Below are 13821 nucleotides of genomic sequence, written 5' to 3'. Positions count from 1 at the left end.
CCATGCTGGGTTGGCTGGGAGGCCTGGAAGCACCCCACCCTGTAGAAGAGAGTCATGTGACTGCACAGCACCTACTCTTTGGGACCCACCAGTCTCTGAATAGTATCTCAAACCTTCTTCTCTCATTCAGAGGAGAAAGGAAAGAGGTGTGGGTTCATTTAGGGTCTGGTCACTTTGCTAGGGATCGCAGTGTGTCTTTTTTTAGGTTTTATACTGCAGGGTAGCTTAGTGCAAGCCTCGGTTTCTTTAATTAGCATCTTCCTTGTTTATAAAAATGCACAGGTATTATAGGAAATCTGATTTTGCAAGGAGGCTCTGTGTATCTTATGGTATCAGAGTGACACTGAAGTAGATCACACTGATTTCCTGAGGGGTGGGAAGTGGAGAGAAACAGCTTCGAGGGCTGTCTTTGGGGGATCCGTCTGATTTGCCAGTCCCAGGATGTTTTGAAGAAGAAGAGATTGGATGTATACCCCACCCTTCACTCGGGACTCTCAGAGCAGCTTACAAACTCCTTTCCCTTCCCCTCCCCAGAACAGATGCCCTGCGAGGTGGGTGGGGCTGAGAGAGCTCTTTTCAGAACTGTCCTTGAGAAAACAGCTCTGACAGAACCAGGGCTCTTTTTGTAGCAGACACACCCGTAATGCAGCCAATCCTCCAAGAGCTTACAGAGCTCTTCTTACAGGGGCTACTTTAAGCTCTTGGAGGATTGGCTACATTCGGGGTGTGTCGCCTAATATGCAAAGGAATTCCTGCTACAAAAAGAGCCCTGGCACAGAACTATGGCTTGCCCAAGGTCATCCAGCAGATGCAAGTGGAGGAGTGGGGAATCAAACCTGATTCTCCCGGATTAGAGTCCGCGCACTTAACCACTACGCCAAACTGGCTCTTCCAGCTCAGAGTTGCTGAGGGAGCTCAGTCTTGTAGGTGCTGCTTGAGGGCCATAGGGTTTGGGGTTCGATTTCTGGTGGGGCACCTTTGCTTAACCTTGGTGTTGCCACTCTTTGTGCAGAAACTAGTGCGGTGCAAAGCTTGTGCAGATGCCGGCCTGCTGGATGAGAATTTCCTGAGGAGGTGCCTGAACTTCTACGGCATGGTGATCCAGCTCTTGCTGCGGATCCTCGACCCTGCCTTTCCTGAGTGAGTTGTGTTCAAAGATCTTTTTTTTGCTTTGGTTTTTTGCACCAGCAGAGTTCCTAATTAGTTCCTTCTCCGTTAAGTTCTCAGAAGTGTGCCGAGCGGTACAGAGGGGGTAGGTTCAGTTCTGGACTCCTGAAAGAATTTGATGATGCTCTTGACTAGCCGTGCCACGATGCGGTTTTAAAACTTGCCTCTCAGTGGGATGAGACCAGGAAGGATGAAGCTCCCAGGGGAAGGGGCTGTGGCTCTGTGGTAGACTCATGGGCACGCCATGAAATTGCTGAGCAGTTGGGTTTAAACAAATAAAAGGAAGTCCTTCTTCACCCAAAGAGTGATTCACACATGGAATTCACTGCCACAGGAGGTGGTGGCGGCTACAAGCATGGATAGCTTCAAGAGGGAATTGGATAAGCATCTGGAGCAGAGGTCCATCAGTGGCTATTAGCCACAAGGTATAGATAGGGACTCTGGGGAAAGTGAGGCTCTGTATTCTTGGTGCTTGGGGTGGGGGGGCAACAGTGGGAGGGCTTCTAGTGTCCTGGCCCCACTGGTAGACCTCCTGATGGCCCCTGGTATGGCACTGTGTGACGGAATGTTGGACTGGATGGGCCTTTGGCCTGATCCAACATTGGCTTCTCTTATGTTCTTATATTGTTACGTCATGAGTGGCACCTCCAGTTAACAGATCTCAAGGAGCAGGTATTGAGGGTCCGATCTTTCTCTGCTTGATACCCTGGTGATGTTTTGCCCATCAGAGAATTGAAAAAGAAGGACCTGTGGTTTGACTCAATATAAGGCTGCTCTTCAGGTGTTTAACTTGGTGCTGGGAAGAAAAGAAGTTGGCCTCAAAGGAGAGGGCATTCCACAGTCCAGTTGTCTCTACAGAAAGGATAGCCGGAGTTTTTGTTGTGGTGGTGGTCATTAGTCCACAAATCTGAACTCCTGTAGTTTTTGTATGATGCCCCGACTGTACCCCACCTTGAGCACCTCTCCGAAATAGAAAGGCAATTATAAATACCCTAAACATGCAGATAATACAGTTGTGCAGTATTTTTGCAAATATTTCTCAAAGAGAATAAAACTGCAGATACGAATGAGCTCACTGTTCATATAAATCTCCTTTCCTCCCGTCTGCGCAGCATAAAACTGCCTTTAAGCCTCGACGTCCCGAAAGTGTTTGCAGCGTTGCCTGAGTTTTATGTGGAAGATGTTGCAGAATTTTTATTTTTTATTGTACAGTAAGTGGAAAAAATTTACTTCTGAGAGTTTTGCGGATCGGAGGGGGTTAGTGTCTCTGTTTGAAGGATGGAGGGAAGAGTAGGTTGTCGCTGGCTTCGAATGGAGGGATGCTTGCTGCTTTCCCCCTCCTTGCGGTTCTCTCAACCTCCCATAGTGCCTCTCCTGGGTACCCTTGTCTAAAAACGTTTTCATCCCTTTATTGTGGTGGCAGTACTGATGTCTGTTAGCAGCATCCTGCTCCTAAGCATGGCGGTGGGACCATGGTTCATGTTTTGTGTAAAGCTGCTGCCAGGCAGTAGCGGGCTGGGTACATGCTGGAATCTCTGTATATTTACCTAGAAGAAGAAGAAGAGATTGGATTTATACCCCGCCCTTCACTTGGAGTCTCAGAGCGGCTTACAAACCCCTTTCCCTTCCCCTCCCCACAACAGACACCCTGTGAGGTGGGTGGGGCTGAGAGAACTCTGACACAAACTGCTCTTTTTCAAGGACAGCTGTGCCAGAGCTTGTGACTGACCCAAGGTCACATCAGCAGGTGCAAGTGGAGGAGTGGGGAATCAAACCCGGTTCTCCCAGATTAGAGTCCGCACACTTAACCACTACACCAAACACTACACCAGACTAGAGCAAGATGGGTAGTTGTGTTTGTCTGTAGCAGCAGAAAAGAGCACGAGTCCAGGAGCACCTTAACGACTAACAAAATTTGTGGCCAGGCAGGGGTTTTCTGGAATCACTGCTCACTTCCTCAGAGACTGAAGGGATCATGAAAGTTCCTACCCAGCCACAAATTTTGTTAGTCTTTAAAGTGCTCCTGGACTATTGGCCTTTTCTACTGCATATTTACCTGTGGGACATAGGACCATTGTCTGGTTGGGGGTGCAGCAAGAAGGTAGCCCTTGTGGGGGTTAGCAACTACTTGAATTCATAATAGGGATTTTGAGTGGTCCGAGACCGTGTAAGCTGCCTCTAATTTCTGCTTCCTTTCTTCAGATATTCTCCTCAGGTACTTTACGAGCCCTGCACTCAGGACGTTGTGACTTTCCTCGTTGTGATGCTCTGCAACCAGAACTACATCCGAAACCCCTACCTGGTCGCCAAGCTGGTGGAGGTGATGTTCATGACGAACCCGGCCGTCCAGCCGCGGACGCAGAAATTCTTTGAGATGATAGAGAACCATCCCCTCTCCACCAAGTTGTTAGTCCCGTCGTTGATGAAGTTTTATACAGGTAAGACCCCAGCGCCGCGAGTGCAGGGGGGGGGGGGGGCTGCCAATGAAGTGGCTACTTCCTCCCTAAGGAATTCAATCCTTTCCCAACACTGGGAATGCTTATTTACACTCATGGAGGAGCTGGAAAGGAAATTTCCTTCTGCAGAAATTATCTTAGCAGGTGACTTCAATGCAAGAGTAGGTAAGGACTGTGACCTATTCTTCAGAGCTCTTTAAATTAACCAGGATGACACACTTCCACCCAGGGCTATTTTTGTGCAGGAACGCAAGGGAACGGAGTTCCGGCTGGCTCCAGAGTTGGCCACACCCAGCAGGAACTAATTAGCATAATAGGCCACACCCAACAGCAGGAACTCATTAGGATTGGCTACATTAGGGGTGTGTGGCCTAACATGCAAAGGAGTTCCTGCTGCAAAAAAGCCCTGGGTTTTGACAATAAACAAAGTAAACAGAATAAGAAGCAAAAGGTGGGTGTGGCTGGATGACCACACTTCTGGTAACATGGGGTGTGGCCTAATATGCTAATGAGCTGTGCTGTTAGGGTGTGGCCTAATATGCTAATGAGTTCCTGCTGTTGGGTGTGGCCTATTATGCTAATGAGTTCCGGGTGGGCTTTTTCTGCAAAAAAAGCCCTGCTTCCACCCATCTTCTCCCTTGCAAGACACTCAGAGGACAGTCATGTAAACCCAGCAGAGATGTGTCTTGCCAGATTCTGTGCGCAATATAATAGGATTTGGTTAAATGGGCTTGCTAGTTTTACAAATTCTGGAGAATACACTTTTGTTTCAAGCAAGGGCTGTAGTGTAATCGACTATATTCTGGTCTCCTCCTTATTGAAACTGTGTCGAAAACTTTACCTTAGGAAATTTCCTTATTAGTGATCAGCTACCTCTTATTGTGACCCTTCAAGCGTGCCTCTTTGCTAGATCCGCTTGTTGTTCTGTTCCACAACCTCCTGAGCCTGACCCGCTGCCCAGGATCTATTGGAATGATCATGCAGAATGGGAAACACAACAGCTTTTTAAATCTAGCCCTCTTCTGGAGTATAGATCTTCTCTAATAGATGCATCTAATCCCATAGCAACTATAACAGCTTATAACACTCTAATACTTCATATATCGGAGTCACTGTGTGTAAAATCTGACACCTTAAACAAAAGAAATAATAACCTTGCAAACCCTGTAAATCCTTGGTTTGATAGGGAACGCAGAGAAGTAAAAACCTTGCTGCATAGCGTTTATTGTCACTATCGTGACTCTAACATTGCCTCCAGAATACTTAAGAATCAGCTCCTAAAAAAAAAAAAAAAAAGAGGAATGATTATACCAATACCCAATGGGAACAATTATACTGTGCTACAACTTTAAAGGGTTAACTTACCTCCCGACCTGCCCTTGTTCTCTCCTCACCTGTCCCCTAGAAGTAGGGTGACGTCTTGGTTGGAATGCTGACTTCTACCATGGCAGCGCCTGGGAAACCTTGGGCCTGTCACCAACTCTCAAACTGGCCTACCTCACAGGGTGGTTGTAATGAGAAAATGGAGGAAGAGAAAATGATGTTCTAAGCTGCTTCGAGTCCCAACTGGGAAGAAAAGCAGGATGGAAATTTAAAAATGCAAATAAAAATCCATGCTGTGTTCAGGGCTTTCCCTCTTTTCTTTAATTTAGAGGGCTGTATGTCTTTCTGTGTCCTTGAGGAGTGCCTCAGTTATGTAGGAACCCCCCCCCCCCCTTGTTTTCTCTGTGCAGCCTGGTTTTGCTGCTTTTCTGATCAGTGCAAGCCAGCTTTCTCTCTGTGCTAGTTGACTGGAATGCTGAATTCTTCCCTTCGGCCTTTTGCAGACGTTGAGCACACTGGAGCCACCAGTGAGTTCTATGACAAGTTTACAATCCGCTACCACATCAGCACCATCTTCAAAAGCCTCTGGCAGAACATCGCTCACCACGGTACCTTCATGGAAGAGTTCAAGTGAGTTGACAAAGGCCTGGGCTTAACCTAGAGATGTAAAATTTCCCGGAAATGTTGAAGCTTGGAAAAACCCCAGTTTTTTTCTGGGTTTTTTCGGGGGGGAAACCAGAAATTTTTTGGAAAAATTGAACAAAATGCCAAATTAGCACTTCTTTTTTCTTTTCCAGATTGAAAGTCATTCTGTTACTTTAGGGACATAAAATATGACTATGGACATTCTTACTTGGCATGAAATTATCACAACTAGCATATTAAAAATATAGTGTATCCAAACAATTATTACAAACAGAATTCCCACCCACATCAAAAACAAAACTGAAACCCTTTTCTTTACTTGTGACAATAGTACCTCCTAAAGGAAGGGATGCATCTTGTTCTTGCATCGGAGAGTTCATTTTGTAACCTAGGACTTGCTTGTCCTCAGTGCACAGAAATTAGATCAATCTAACACCATACATATTTTTAGAAATGATTTGGAAAATATTTGAACACCTTGTCTTAAAATATTCTATTCATCATGTTAAAATAAAACGTTCCATAATCAATTTTCTTTTCTTCAATTTTTTGGAAAAAACCAAAAAAGGCTTCAGGGGAAAAAAAGGGTTTTCCCCGAATTTTCCAGTTTTTCCCCAGACCTTCACATCTGTAGCTTAACCTACCTCACAGGGTGGTTGTGAGGATAAAATGAAGGAGAGGCTAGCAGCATAAACCACTCTGGATCCCTGTTGGGAAGAAAGGCAGGGTATAAATTGAAGTAAGGAAAGGAGTGGATTATTTCCTGAGATGCTCTGCAGAAAGAATCTACCCAAATAAATTACTGTGATGCTGAAGGACAAAACAGTAGGATTAGCAAAGTATGTATTAATCATTGGTGTATGATGAGTGCTGCTGTTTATCTTGGGGGGGACGGGGGACAGAGAGCCAGTTTGGTGTAGTGGTCAAGTGCACGGACTCGTGCATCTAGGAGAACCAGGTTTGATTCCCCCACTCCTCCACTTGCACCTGCTGGATGACCTTGGGCAAGCCACAGTTCTGTCAGAGCTGTTCTCAAGGGCAGTCCTCAAGAGAGCTCTCTCAGCCCCACCCACCTCACAGGGTGTCTGTGGTGGGGAGGGGAAGGGAAAGGAGTTTGTAAGCCCCTCTGAGACTCCAAGTGAAGGGCGGGGTATAAATCCAATCTCTTCTTTTTCTTTTCTTTGGGCACTCGAAAGGCTAGCAGATGTCGTCCCCACCCCCCACTGGTGCTTTTGAATGATTCCATTTTCAACATTGGGAAAATATTTATGAACATATGGAGCTGTCTTAACCCGAGTTAGGCCGCTGATCTGTGTAGCTCCGAGTGGTCTACATTGGCACTGGCTCTCTGAGGTCTTGGGGAGGGGAGAGGCCTTGCCTAATTTCTGTTACTTGAGATCCTTCATTTGGAGAGGTCAAAGATTAAACCTGGGACCTTCTGTATGCAAAACAAGAACTCTACCACCAGGCCGTGTCCCTTCCAAATTTGTGTGTGTTTGTCTCTGTTCAAGAGAAGAGTCTGGTTTGGCCACTGTACGTGGCTAGTCTTCTGCAGCGAAGAGTCTTGTGGCTTCTTAAAGCCTATCATGGCTACTCCTCTGGAAATCCATACTGATAGTTTTGTGGTTTGGCAGGATTTTGACCTCATGTCTCCTAGATCCAAGTAGCAACAGTCATGCCCACTGAAGTGCTGCTTGGAAGGTATACCAACAAACCACAGGAACTATGTGTATGTGGTACTGCAGTGGAAGATCTATTTCATTACATCATGGTCTGTTCTTTATACTCAGAACAAAGAAGCAGATTCCTATCTGGAATTTTAAGCCAACTTTGCCACTTACCTGACAATGAAAAGTTGGTTTTCCTCTTGTCGGACATGGATCCCCTGGTTACTCGCAAGGTAGCACTTTTTGCCCTTGCAGCCAGAAAAGTTAGATCCAAGGTGGTTTCTAGTTATCTAACATAGAGCTACAAAACTGGTAGCACAACTTCTATGATTTTAAAACTTTGTTGTTGAAATGTTATACAGTCTTATTCTGAAGGCTTTGTTTTCAGAACAGTACTTTTGAACCTTAAATTTATATTGTGCATATTTTATATTGTAATGGCCTATGACCATATGCAATAAATTTATTTACTACTACTGAAAGTAGCAACAGTCTTATCTGCCCTTGCTGTGTTGAAGTCGCTTTGAGAGTCCATCTCAATTACAAATCTCTTTCAGCTCTGGGAAGCAGTTTGTCCGCTACATCAATATGTTGATCAATGACACCACATTCTTGTTGGACGAGAGTTTGGAGTCCCTAAAGCGTATCCATGAAGTGCAAGAGGAGATGAGAAACAAAGAACATTGGGACCTGCTGCCCAGGGTGAGAAACGGTCTCTTTGCGTGAACGGTTGCCGAACTGTGTGCCAGGATGCACTGGTGTGATGGGAGAGGGGCTGGTGTGGAGCTTCGTAAACTGGTGTGGAGCTTCGTACACCGCTCTGTATGGCTGACATGAAGCTGCCTTATATGAAATCAGACCTTTGGTCCCCTCAAGGTCAGCGTTGTCTATTCAGGCTGGTAGCAGCTCTCCGGGATCTCAGCAGAGGCCTTTCACATCCCCTGTGACTTGAGTCTTTTAAGTGGAGATGCCGGGGATTGAACCTGGGATCTTCTGTGTGCAAAGCTGAGGTCCTTCCACTGAGCTGCAGTGGTGCCCCAGGTTTGGAGCTCCCTTCTCTCTCAAATTCACATGCTGCACGCCTTTTCATCTTTCGGACGCCAGTTAAAGATTGCCATGCTCATCCGGATTTTTAATCTCACACAGATTATATCTTCATTTGGTGGCTTTCCCACTGGTTCTTAAACACTCCCTTCGCTGGATTATTCTGTTATGCATGTTTTTGTCTTGATTTTTTAAAAGAAATACATTTCTGTTAGCAGCCTTGAATGTTTTTTGTCAGGCACACAACCTGTTCGTTTTTTAACTATCCTTGGCCATAAGGCAAAGCCTTGTCTTGACTCGTCAGAGCAGAAGGTGGGATTCTGGGAGGCCGTTCAGAGTAGACAATTGTGCATATCTGTGTGTGTGTTTATTTATTTCTTAAACTTGTACCCCTCCCTCCCTGCCAAAGCAGGATCAGGGCAGCTAATGTCATCAAACATATTAACAATAAATATCACACCAAAAAACAGTTCCATAACAATTAATTACAGTAGTTTACAATTAAAGTGCTAGCAATTAAGTTATAGTATCAAGATGGCTTCACAGAGTCGATAAATTCACTTGATATTCAGCTCGATGGTCTTTCTCAGTTTCGGTTGGCGAGCTCAGGCTAGTCATAGTAGACCAGGCACCCGGCTTGTGTTGTTGTTAATGATGGTAGTGGTGGCGGTAGGCAGCTCCTAATTGAAGGCCTGGCAGAAGAGCTCTGTCTTGCAGGCCCTGCAGAACTGTAAAAGGTCCCGCAGGGCCCTGATCTCTTCCGGGAGCTCATTCCACCAGTATGGAGCCGCCACTGAAAAAGCTCTCACTCTGATCGTAGCTAACCTGGCATCCTTGTGACCTAGCAGGGGCAATCGGTTTTGCGACCCCGACCGAAGTGCTCTCTGGGGTATATATGGGGGAAGGTGTTCTGAGGGCTGATTGAGAAGGGGATGATTGAAAATATGAACATAAGAACATAAGAGATGCCAATGTTGGATCAGGCCAAAGGCCCATCCAGTCCAACACTCTGTATCACACAGTGGCCAGAAATACCAGTGCCAATCTAATTCCCTTTTGAAGCCGTCCATGCTTGTAGCCGCCACCACTTCCTGTGGCAGTGAATTCCAAGTGTTAATCCCTCTTTGGGTGAAGAAGTACTTCCTTTTATCCGTTCTAACCCGACCGCTCAGCAATTTCATGGAGTGCCCACGGGTTCTTGTATTGTGAGAAAGGGAGAAAAGTACCTCTTTCTCTACCTGCTCTTTCCCATGCATAATCTTATAAACCTCAATCATGTCACCCCTCAGTCGTCATTTCTCCAAGCTAAAGAGCCCCGAGCGCCTTAACCTTTCCTCATAGGGAAAGTGTTCCAACCCTTTTATCATTCGAGTTGCCCTTTTCTGCACTTTTTCCAAAGCTATAATATCCTTTTTAAGGTGTGGTGACCAGAATTGCACACAGTATTCCAAATGAGGTTGCACCATTGATTTATATAGGGGCATTATGATATCTGAGTGTCAGAGCAGGCCTTTGGTTTGCATGCAGAAAACCACTCTATCCCTAGGTATCGAATCTGAGGCCAACGCATACATGGGGGACTGCTTCATGTGGTAACTCTTAACATTAGTGCTTCTGTCGGGGTGGGCAGGAACGTATTTGCTGCAAGAAGGCATGGCTGAAAAGCAGAAATAACAGTTGCACACGGATGGCAGGAGAGTTTTCAGGCTGAGGGTTTTGCCCCCTCTTGTTTTCTAGGACCAGCAACAGGCTCGGCAATCTCAGCTTGCACAGGACGAGCGAGTGTCGCGCTCCTACTTGGCCCTGGCGACAGAAACCGTCGATATGTTCCATATCCTCACCAAGCAAGTTCAGAAGCCTTTCCTCAGACCTGTAAGTAGGAACGGGGTGTGTGTGTGGGGTGTGTGTCCAGAAGTCTGCGCTTTAGTTCAGAACACTCCGAATTTAACCATTGCGAATTATGCATTGCGCTTGCTGGCTGGATTTACGTTTTGATTTTGTGGCTCACCCATGGCCTAGTAGAGCAAAGTTCAGGTCCAGTGGCACCTTTAAGACCAACCACGTTTGTCGGTCTTCAAGGTGCCACCGGACTCAAATGTCATTCTGCTACTTCAGACCAGTACGGCGACCCACCTGGATCTATCTCCGTGGCCTAGTGGCCACATTTAGCAGAACGAAGCCCAAGATCCGCTTCCTAGAGTGGAAGTCCCCCGGAGCTCAAAGGGGCTGGCTTCTCTGTAACCATTTCCGTTTCACTGGGTCACAGGCGGCTTTTCAAAGCGTAAGGTACAGTTACGGATGTGACAGTCTTCTGATCCCTTGAGTAGGCTGTATATTTGGGGATCACTCTGCAGGTCTCCACTTTGTCTTCTCCACTCCCTTTTCAGCAGGGCTCTTTTTGTAGAAAAAGCCCAGCAGGAACTCATTAGCATAATCCCAGGGCCTTTTTTTGTAGCAGGAACTCCTTTGCATGTTAGGCCACACACCCCTAATGTAGCCGATCCTAATGAGTTTCTGCTGTTGGGTGTGGCCTATTATGCTAATGAGTTCCTGCTGGGCGTGGCCAACTTGGGAGCCAGCCGGAACTCCGTTTCTTTGTGTTCCTGCCCAAAAATAGCCCTGCTTTTCAGTATTAACCGTGTTGTAGCTTTATGTTTCCGCTAGTGCTAACATCGGCCTGGTGCTAGATCTTGCCAGTTGCTGGAAGCTAAGCATAGTCGTTCCTGGTTAGTACTTGAATGGGAGACCACCAAGGAAGTCCAGGGTTGCTGTGCAGAGGCAGATAGTGGCAAACCACCTCTGTTTGTCTCTTGCCTCGAAAGCCCTAAAGGGATGCCATATGTTCGTTGCAACTTGCTGGCACTTTCCACTGCAATACAAACCATGGGTAACTTTAAGTAAGGATCTGAAACCAGGGTTTGAAGCTTGTTTCTAAGTAGCTAGCCTTAACTTCAGTGCAGATGTAACAGTACGTAATAATTTAGTGCTGAAAAGGAAAGGGGGAGGGAAGGAACGTACAGATGAGAGCCAGGTTTGGTGTAGTGGTTAGGAGCATGGACTGTAATCTGGGAGAACCGGGTTTGATTCCCCACTCCTCCACATGGTGTGACCTTGGGTCAGTTACAAGTTCTCTCAGAGCTGTTCTCTCCGGAGCAGTCCCCGAAAGAGCTCTCTCAGCCCCACCTACCTCACAGGGTGTCTGTTGTGGGGAGGGGAAAGGAAAGGAGTTTGTAAGCCGCTCTGAGACTCCTTCGGGTAGTGAAGGGTGGGGTAGAAATCCAATCACTTCTTCTTCATCTGCAGAGTGTTCTCAGTCTTTTAACCACGGTTAGGGAACTGGGTGTTGTTTCATCTGCACGAGAATTAAGACTTGGCCTCGTTGCCTGTTGAGGCCTGTGGCCCTTCCAGTCTCTCACACTCGTGATTAAACGGAGCCAGTTACCTGCAACGTCATTTGAGGTGCTGGGAAACCTAATTCTTGAGCAGTGTTCTATTGGCAGCATTGATTTGGCCTTTTGCTAAAAGCCGCTTGCTCAGAATAGCGGAGCACAGAGGGGCAATGATTCCGCTCCTACGTGTGGGTTAACGATTGTGGTTCTGTCCTTTTCCGGCTGTGTTGATCCTGCCGCTGCCCTTCAAGCCTTGGAGCCGGGCTGCCTGAAAGGGATGGTTCCTGAAAAGATGGGAAGCTGCTGCGGGGGACAAAGAGAAGCAAACCCTGCGATACGTAATCCAGAAGTGTGGTTTTGTGTACATTGCAGTGGAAGCCTAGCCGGGGCAAAATGGATCCCTCTTTGTCTGGGTAGGGCAGGTCTCAGAGTTCTCTCGCACTGCAGTGGGACCAAGCAACAGTATCCAGGGAAGGTGTATCCTGTTTGCTTTCGGTTGGGTCTTGCTGGCTCTCGCCGGCCAAAGTGAACGGATTTCAGTCAGATATATTGTGGGCAGAGCGAAGGCCCCCCCCTGGGGAAATCAAACGGAACTTGCCCAAAAGGAGGACGCCGGCTTTTCTTCTGTTCCTTGTATCTCTTGTATTCCTTGTCTGTCGATGGGGAAGAATTAATTCTTCATCGTGTCGCTTTGGCCTTCCAGGAACTCGGACCACGATTGGCTGCGATGCTGAACTTCAACCTTCAGCAGCTGTGCGGCCCCAAGTGCCGTGACCTGAAAGTTGAAAACCCCGAGAAATATGGGTTCGAACCAAAGAAGCTTTTGGACCAACTGACGGACATTTACCTGCAGTTAGACTGCGCTCGCTTTGCGAAAGCCATTGCTGACGACCAGGTGAGTGTACGGCCAACATTCTGGGAATGGGGTTGGGTAGTAAAGAGGTGGGGAGGGGGAAGACGGTCCCTTTGCCGGCTCTTCCTGCCCCACGCTCTTGCTTTTGGGAGTGCCACTGCCAAAGATTTCTCCGGCGGTCCTCTACCCAAGGAAAGAGGCAGGGAAGTTTTTGCCAGGCATTTAGAATCATGGGCTGCTTTCAGTCCTCCAAAGAGTGTACAAAATACCCAGATAGTTAGAGTTCTGGACAGTTGACATGGAACAGGGCCATGTGTGCACAGATTAACCCAGTTCTCTTGTGATGAGGTGCTGTTGTTTTTTTAGAATATTGGGAGGTTGTCCAGAGGCCTTGGCTCAGAGGGTGAGCTGAGAGTGAATGGAGCTTGAAAGGGCTGTAAATGTTTGGGGGCTGCTGGGCTGACCTGCAAGAAGATAAGCACGAAAGAGCAAAAATGGAAATAAGCTGCTCCCATAACCCTTATTTCTGTCCTCTCCACAGCCACTTTCCCAATCCTTAGGGGAAAAAAGCCATGTTGGATCAGGCCAGTGGCCCATCCAGTCCAACACTGTGTGTCACACAGGGGCCAAAAGCCAGGTGCCATTAGGGGGTCCTCCAGAGGGACCAGAACTCCAAAAGCCCTCCCACTGTTGCCCCCCCCCCAAGCTTCAAGAATATGGAGCATCCCTTTCCCCAGACATAGTGTTCCATCTATACCTTGTGGCTAATAGCCACTGATGGACCTCTGCTCCAGATGTTTATCCAGTCCCCTCAATCCAGTCCTCAAGTGGTTAAGATGCTGAACTGCAGGCTGTGGAAGGTCGGTAGTTCAGCAGTTCGAGACCCAAGTGTGCCACATGACGGAGTGAGCTCCCATCTCTAGTTCCAGCTCCTGCCAAACCAGCAGTTCGAAAGCAAGAAATTGCAGGTATATAAATAGGTACCACTTCTGTGGGAAGGTAACAGCGTTCCGTGCGCTTGACCACGGAAACGTCTTCAGACAGCGCTAGCTCTTCAGCTTTGAAACTGAGATGAGCACTCCAACCCTAGAGTTGGAATCGACTGGCTTTCGAGCAAGGGAAACCTTTACCTTTATATTTATTTTTATACATACATACATATATATATATATACATACATACGTGTATACACACACACACACACATATATATATATGCACACACACACATATACACACACACACACACACACACACACACACATATAATTGAAAACA

The 13821-nt window shown here is 47.0% G+C and overlaps 1 protein-coding gene across 1 annotated transcript in view; it reads left to right on the top strand.

Annotated features, from left to right (window-relative positions):
* Window positions 1-13821, top strand: part of UBE4B (ubiquitination factor E4B) — a gene marked incomplete at its 3' end in the record, with an annotated part of 74469 nt that overhangs the window by 57075 nt on the left and 3573 nt on the right. The window contains exons 20-26 of the mRNA XM_015407666.1: window positions 1013-1140; window positions 2280-2378; window positions 3370-3605; window positions 5450-5576; window positions 7816-7960; window positions 10040-10174; window positions 12395-12586. Coding sequence (XP_015263152.1) covers window positions 1013-1140; window positions 2280-2378; window positions 3370-3605; window positions 5450-5576; window positions 7816-7960; window positions 10040-10174; window positions 12395-12586 — 1062 coding nt within the window. The remainder of the gene's footprint in view (window positions 1-1012; window positions 1141-2279; window positions 2379-3369; window positions 3606-5449; window positions 5577-7815; window positions 7961-10039; window positions 10175-12394; window positions 12587-13821) is intronic.

The sequence above is a fragment of the Gekko japonicus genome, unplaced genomic scaffold (genome assembly GCF_001447785.1).
Source record: "Gekko japonicus isolate JY-2015 unplaced genomic scaffold, Gekko_japonicus_V1.1 scaffold1533, whole genome shotgun sequence".
In the NCBI taxonomy this organism is placed as follows: Eukaryota; Metazoa; Chordata; class Lepidosauria; order Squamata; family Gekkonidae; genus Gekko; species Gekko japonicus.
Note: the sequence above shows the minus strand (reverse complement) of the source record. Positions and strands in the feature narration are given on the sequence as shown.